General features: G+C 33.2%; 1 protein-coding gene across 1 annotated transcript; it reads right to left on the bottom strand.

Moving 5' to 3' along the window:
* Positions 1-214: 214 nt before the first annotated feature.
* Positions 215-5,219, bottom strand: LOC127867953 (uncharacterized). The gene is made up of 3 exons (XM_052409473.1): positions 4,811-5,219; positions 1,961-2,084; positions 215-1,073 (listed from the first exon to the last, which is right to left on the bottom strand). Exons 1-3 carry the CDS (start codon positions 5,133-5,135, stop codon positions 1,067-1,069), a joined length of 456 nt encoding a protein of 151 aa, XP_052265433.1. The 5' UTR covers positions 5,136-5,219; the 3' UTR covers positions 215-1,066.
* Positions 5,220-8,271: the final 3,052 nt, after the last annotated feature.

Genomic DNA, 8,271 nt, shown 5'->3' with positions numbered 1-8,271 from the left:
ATTCAAATAATATCATAATTGAATTACCAAATCGAACAAGAAGTAATGTAAATCAAATAGATAAATTGATCATACATACAATTTCATTTAAGACAATTATAATTCACATGTAATAATTCATAGAATATTCATGCAAACACATTCAAAGCATAATTCAAGCATTCCTTGCATTAAACATTATACAATATGTTAATAACAACTCAAGCTGAAAACAAATATTAAATATGTAAATAAACAGACAATTTCATAAATGCAAAGCACTACACAAACAAATATACAAAGCAAATTAGTAAGCAACAACAAATTATCATTTCTCTTATCTCACAATGACCTATTCTATAAAATGATTTACGCAAAACTACTTTTAATTGGGAGGGTGGGACTGGGAAATTCAAATTTTGTAACGCTGTGTGTTCAACGCTTACATAAAACAAGTATGAAACAATCTTAAAAAACCCGTGCGCTCGAGTTTACAAATCAACCAATCATAAAAAAGGTTAACTTCGCTCAGAAATCTATTATTAGAAAAGCCACGTGACAACTATAAACCAGAGTTAACTTGCGTCATACATTAAACATTTTAATTCGAGATTAAAATTAGCCAATTTCTTTCCTTAAGTTTTAATCGTTGATAAATTATATATATAGTAATAAATACAATAAATAACAATTCCAATGATAGTCAAATTTTATTTGGCCTTGTAACACAGCGAAATTAATTCAAATAATATCATAATTGAATTACCAAATCGAACAAGAAGTACTGTAAATCAAATAGATAAATTGATCATACATACAATTTCATTTAAGACAATTATAATTCACATGTAATAATTCATAGAATATTCATGCAAACGCCAACAAAATGCCAAACACACAAAAACAAACAATACAAGAAAAGCAACACAATTAAGTAATAGCGACATATACTGAAATAAGCAAAAGCGTGCTAATTAAAGCAACAATAACAAACAATATATAGAGATGATCATAAATAATCAAACAATGACAACATGCAATTTCTTACCTACTGCCTTTATATCACTGCACAATGAATCAGTCCATTCTAATTTCTGTGAAAAACAATACAATTATTTACATATATACACTATCAACAAGTTATTATATATGTTCAGATATGAAATTAGCAATGTCCACTTTGTCTTCTAAAGACATATGCAAATATTTCTTATAAGCGTCTGAAGACCAGTCACCTAAAAGCTGAATTTTATCAGCTGATACATTTAATCTGAATGCAAAGGAAGCAAAGCCCCTTCTTAAAGAATGAGTAGAATAAGAACTTGGATCTACATCACATTTTGATAGAATTTCACGCAACTTTTTTAAGTACATGTTATATGTGACTGGTTTTCCTGACTTCAATACAAATAGAGGAGATCCAGGTCTAGGAGGAATTTTACTTATCATATCCTTAAAGGATGCCATTGGACATAATGGTGAACTTTTAACTCTTACTAATGGACTGCATAGTACACGTTGTCCAAATTGTATAGTTTTAGTCCATTTCATTTTAACCAGTAGCTTATGCTGTTCAATCAAAACATCACCCCTCAATAAGAATTTAGGATCTTTTAGGTCTTGTAACGTTGTTGGAACTAAATTAGATTTTCTAGCTAATAGAAAAAAAGCAAAAAAAAATTAACGCCAGAAAACTGATGAATTTATGTCAGAATTATCTAGTACCGCATACATTTTTAGCAAAAGTTCTGGAGATATTGGTAAGGCTTGTTTAACTTGATGACATAGCTTTCTAGAAACTCCTTTAAAAGTTAAATTTAGTATGAATTGATTTACTTTATCTAAAGAAAACCCAAGGATTTGATGCATGGTGCGAACTCCACTTACATAATTACGAATAGAATCAACTGATTTAAAGGATCTACTAAGAAACTGTACATATAATTGTAAAGTTAGAGTTGATGCAGGAAGAAAAACTTACCCAAAATGACAGCAAAACAAAAGAAATGATTCCCACTGGATCCTCAAATTTTTCCTGGATCCCTCAGCATAGGCTCGTCTATTCGATGCTCTTAAGTCCTCACCAAGTTGAGACATCTGTCTGACTACAACAATATGATATACTACCAAGGATTAATAAATGTAAAATCCTTTTCTTGTACTAAACTATTATACAAAGTCACTTCGTCTGTAATGTCTACGAATGTCTTTCTATGGCTTTCATTTAAATGCCACCTAGACAAATGATTCCGCTATCCTGTTTTCAACACCAGATATGTGTACCGCCTTAATTTCAAATTCATTTAAAGCTGCGGAAAATATAATTTCTCTCAAACATTTTTGCATAAATTTACACTTTGCTTTTCCTGAATTTAAAGCAATACACACAGCCATGTTATCACATTGTACTACAATCTTTTTACTTTTAAATGTCATATGCCATAGATGTACACACACTACTATGGTCAACATCTCTAATGCACTTATATGTAATTCTAATTCTTGTACGAATGTGGGGAAAGTTGCATGAAAATAATGTCCATTGTATAATGGCAAAAAAGTTTTCCACCAATATAAATCCAACTTCACTTCATCTGGTATTGCATGACAATCGTGTTCACAGTGCAATGCATATACCTCCCTAAGCCAGTTCAAAAGTCTGTTGATAAATATACGGCTAGCTTTAACACAAGCTCCAACAAAGTTCAGCTTGCCTAGTAATTGTTGAATCTCCTTCAAAGAAGCAATTTCCTTTCCTAGCCAATTCTCCACTAATAGCGTTATTTCAATCAATCTATCAGGTGATATTTCCATAGTCATTTTAATAGTATCGAACATAACACCTAAGAAAATCATTCTTGTAGTTGGTTTTACAGATTTATCTGTAGATTCTTCCAAACCACATTTTTGTAAAATTATTTCTAAACATAAATAAGCAAACTCGGCATATTGTACTTTTTCAGCCCCAGCAAAATCATCTAAATAATTTAGAACAATTACACCAAGCTTAAGTAATATATATGCTATAGCATTTGTTACCCTTTGACAAATGTAGGCTGCTGACCTTAATCCCATGGATAAAACAGTATCACAAAATATGTGCTTTTTGTATATGAATGACACTAAATTATAATCACCGGGACAAATGCTTAATCTGTCTATAAGCCCTTTTAAGGTCCTTTTTAAACAGCAAACAACCTTTCCCGTTTGCTTTTATCAATTCACACATGTCATCTATTTTCGGGAACACTAAATTAATAGATTCCCCTAGATATTCTGACTTGTTAATAAAGTCATTTAAGGCAGAACCCTTTGGAAAACTCAAGTCCAAAATAATTCTCCTATCTGTGACATCCTTTTTTGGCACAGAGTTTAACGGGGAGATTTTTAACTTACTAGTAAAAGGATTAGATTTAAAAGGACCTAACACTGCATTGTAACTCTTTTCTTTCAACAAATAATTTAACATTGCTTCTGGATATTCATTAGCTCCTCTATGATTATAATATTTCCACACTTGAAGCATGGTTTCTAATGTATCCTTATATTCTACTACTCCAATAGGAAACTCATACTTGAACAATTCACAGACTGCCTTATCATAATAATCATAAAGCATTGTCTTCATAAATTCTGTATTGATTCTATTATTTACTGGGATTTTACAACCAACAAAATTATGTTGTGCCGAAGCTTTAACTTGTTCATGAATTCTTAACATCTCCTGTATATCATTATGTGAATTATTTGTACCTGAACAAAGTTTACATGATTTTGAATGTTAACACATATGTTTACTTAAATTAGAGTTTAAATGATCTGATTCTGATTTAAAACAGTATACAGGAAGAAATTTGTCTATAAGCACATCTTCTTTTTCAAATTTGTTTGAAATGATGTTCAGTCACATCTGTCGACTTGGGCATTCTTGTGAACACTCTGAATGTAGAAGTTTCTTGTCATCTTTTTGCCAACATGTGGCACAAATATGTAGGGCGTACCGCATCTTTCCTTTAACCACTGTTGTATGATCATTCTTATGTTGACATTTGTTTCTCTGGTAAAGTGAACAAAACCACACATTTGACTCTTCTTTACTTGCAGTCAGAGAATCTGATTTCTTGCTTTTGAATGTTTGTGAAATTGATGCTTTGATATTGCCTGACTGTTTGATTTGGAATTTGTTTAAAATGGCAATTTCTAAATATTGAAATTCATCATTCCATGTTTTCTTCCCAAGTTCAATCTCTCTTAGTACTGCTGCATAATAGCATTTCAGCCCTTCAAACTCATATGTCATACTTAGGTACATTATGCGTTTGAGCAATTCCAATCTACCATTTCGTTCTGTTGATTTGGTACTAGAGTCAGATATAATTTCTAATTCTCCCGCTATAAATAAATTTAAATCTAAACTTTCAAATGTCATGTTTTTGCTCACAAATTCATATCTTAGATATGTGTGTGGGTATCTTTGGGAGTGTTTAACTTTATCGTTAGATGTAATTGCAATGCCTGACTTTTTACTTTTAACTTTCTTGACCGACCGTTTTGAACTAATATGAGATATATCTGAATTAGAGCTAGAATCTTCATCAGAATACACCGACTCTTGTTCTGAATAGTTATTAATAGATTCCTCCATGTCACCATCTGATTCAGATTCATCTATTAGACCCAGTTTTGATATTTGCTTTTTAACTTTATTTCTAAGCAATTTTATCTTTTCTCAAGTCATCAATTATAATTGTATTTCCATGATCACTCTTTTTACTACTTTTACTTTTAGTTTTAATGTAAGTTTTATCGTTAGAAAGTATTTCTACTTTACCCTTTAGGGATTCGATCTTCGCCTTCTGTTTTTCTAATTGCTTTTTGGTTTCATGGAAATCCTGTTGTTTGCGTAGTTTTTCTTCTTGTTTCTTGAGGTTTTCAATTTCTTCCTTCATGGAAGAAAGCTCATGTTCATCTATGTCATCGTCCTCTAGCAACTGTAGGACGCCATGTTTGTTTACATCTGCTGCTGTAGCCTCTAATTGTGTTACTTCGGTCGACTTTTCTATTTTTAACCTTTGTTCGCCCGTGTCCGCCATCCCAGAAGTGTTAAATTTCTTATAGTCGATCGTTTTTGTGTCCCTCTTTGAACGATTACTCATCTTTATTCCCAATACGAGCTTTTTAACGTCTTTGGTTTCGGGTTTATTTTCCCATCACACCACAAAGTAATTTAACCGGACGTCGTATCCGCACCATGCAATGATCGTGTTTAGATGTCGATTTGCATCGTATACATATCTCAATTGTTCATTATTTAAAAACACACACATTTATAAAACATAATCGATTATTTACACAATGAATAAAGTCACAGTGCGTAATTCACGATCTATTTGATAGTTACATGATTTTAACGATTTTTATACTGTAAAATTAGGTAAATGATGATGTCAGCAATCTCTACTTGACAAAAGATTCCTGTCTCGAAATGTTCCTCCAATTTAACACAACTTCCGATCGTCAACAATTTCGGAAAATTCAAATTTTGTAACGCTGTGTGTTCAACGCTTACATAAAACAAGTATGAAACAATCTTAAAAAACCCGTGCGCTCGAGTTTACAAATCAACCAATCATAAAAAAGGTTAACTTCGCTCAGAAATCTATTATTAGAAAAGCCACGTGACAACTATAAACCAGAGTTAACTTGCGTCATACATTAAACATTTTAATTCGAGATTAAAATTAGCCAATTGTCGGTCCGGAGATTCCACTCACCCATTACAAATTTCTTTGTCAGGGAGTAGATCTCAGTAGGTGCCAGGAGTTCCCCAGCATCTACGGCCCTCCTCAAGAGGCCCTCCTTGGCCCCCTGTCGGCCTGCTTATTTTAAAGATTTATCTAGGCACTGTTGATGAAGTTCCAAAATGCTAGCTAAAATATCAGGCCTAGATCTGCTATTTCTGTTTTTTATAGACTCAAGAGATGACATTGAGTCTGATAAAATAGCAGTTTTAGTAGGTTTATTGACCAATATCCAGCACAGAGAGTATTTTATTGCCAAAAGTTCTGCTGTAAAAATAGAGAGAGTGTTGCTGAGCCTGTGCGTTTTACTAATGTTTTTGAAGGAATTACAAAAGAGTTGGCTACCAAACCAGAGTTAGGGCATTTGGAGCCGTCAGTCAAAGCTTAATATGTAACAGTGCAGTGTCGCGTTAACATTAACCATTACAACAATTATATCCAATGCTTGCCAGAAATGTCTGATACTTTAAATAAACCGCTGATTTTATCCATTAATGTTACAGCGATCGAGTCTAATTGAAAAACTGTATATATTCTGAAGTAAAAGTATGTGTTCGTTGTAATAGCTGTAAAAGCACGATAATACAGTTTATGAAAATCAGTGAAACTCCATTTAACAATGAACTAACAACAGTGGTATGCTGCTCTAGACCCTTGGTTTGGGAATATTGTAGACTACAGAGGCATAGTTTATATATATCTGGCTTTTTAAGTCCAAATACCAGAACGTTTTAGACCACCACACAGGTCCGGATAATTATAAACACGGAGACATAATTTCATCAAACTAAACAAATGACCTCTTTTTGATATTACATACCAAATATTACAGCTATAGACAGTGTCCTTCAACGTAACTTAATAAGTCTTTATTTTTAAAAAGACGATAGGAGCCGGGTTATTTTAGGTCTTTGATTGAATGTTACAATTCGGACGAACTTTATAGAGTACAAACATGTTATGTTACATACTAAATAGTGACGCTACGGCGCTAGTTGTTGCACATAATATGTTTTGTATATTTCCACATTAAACATATGACCACTAAGTCGTTGTAACCTTTCACCTGAAGAACATTATTTAAATAAGCTTTGTAAAATACCTGTAGACGATGTTGCATACCAAATACCAAGCATTGTCTGGACTTTGTGGTTTCAGACAGGAATAAGGCAATTTATTCCGATAGTAATAAATTATATGATTTATGCAATTCAGCTGTTTCGTCTATTTGTTTACATATCACGTTCGGAACTTTTCGGTTTTCATTTTCAAATGTTATCGACGGGTTTGATGCTTATCATGTTCCATAATAAAAATTTACAGACCATATTAAAACCAGTCAGATCAGTTCACATCCGACACCGAGTGTCTAAAACGCAAAAGAAAGTTTCTTGGTCTTTTGCAATTCCCGCCCGCCAACCCAGCTTGCTCCTTTGTGCATTGTATTTTATAAATTTACTGTGTTCTGCCAGTGTTATTTTGTATTGTATAAGACAGGCAAATGCAAGCATGTATGAATATGTCTCAATCTTGATATTCATGTTCAACAATCCTTGTGTCTTACTGTTGCATTTTTTGTATTTATATGTTATACTGTCCATGCATACGTTGACACAACTCCTTGCTTGAAATTTATTATAATATTTGGAGTTATAGTTTTTGTCAATTATATGCTTACACCATAAACAGATTGCTGCTCTAGTTTTATTGTTACAGAACCCAGACATACCGTTTGTAAGACTGGCCTGTGCAGAGCCGTCGTGACGTACCGAGGCTCCATAACAAGTTCCATCACACACACCGAGTGAAAAAGTCCTCCGTCCGCATGTGGCCATACCAACAATACCAAGTGTTTACAAGTGTTTTTAACGCGGGCCTGATCAATCCTCTGGTGTTCGATGAATATAATAACAGTCATCACCTGCGTGTTCTAACCTTAAAAGGCCTTCACTTATTTCAAACATTCTCTATATCCAGGAAGCGCACTTGGCCCCATTGGACCAGACATTCCACCGTGTGTGAACTATTGCAAAATACTGGTTGGATTTTTTGTTGACTTGTGTTACAATTTGTTATTTACTCCAGCTAATTCCTATGTCGGTTTTTTTCCACCACTTGCCTCACCTAAAATGTTAATAACTTTAACGTTCGTAATCTGGGTGAACGGCAAAACATTTGTTTTTTCTGCATTGTATTTTCTAAGTGTGATTTTTGGCAATTTGTTTTTATTCTAAACCAGTTAATTCCTATGTCGGGATCCCTCAGTACTTACCTCACCTAAAAGTGTTAATAACTTAAACGTTCCTAATCTTGATACACTGCAAAGCATTCATTACTTTTAGATTGTATTTTCTGAGTGTAATTTGTTATTAACCTGTACAAGTCCTCCCCCTTCAGGTCTGTTATGTGCTGCTGCGAGTAATTAATCTATGGGAAGGGATTTCCATTATTTCATATTGTCCATCCAGCTTTTTTATGACGACCTCGACGT

This window comes from Dreissena polymorpha, chromosome 2, assembly GCF_020536995.1.
Source record: "Dreissena polymorpha isolate Duluth1 chromosome 2, UMN_Dpol_1.0, whole genome shotgun sequence".
Lineage (NCBI taxonomy): Eukaryota > Metazoa > Mollusca > Bivalvia > Myida > Dreissenidae > Dreissena > Dreissena polymorpha.
This window is presented reverse-complemented; position numbering and strand designations above follow the sequence as displayed.

Bases quoted from the DNA above. Each gene is read 5' to 3' on its own strand.
- LOC127867953 (XM_052409473.1), bottom strand. From the start codon at position 5,135: ATGAGTAATCGTTCAAAGAGGGACACAAAAACGATCGACTATAAGAAA. The intron at 2,085-4,810 runs GTAAAGTAGAAA...ATATTGTTGTAG, and splicing joins GAAGATCGAATCCCTAAAGG to TCAGACAGATGTCTCAACTT.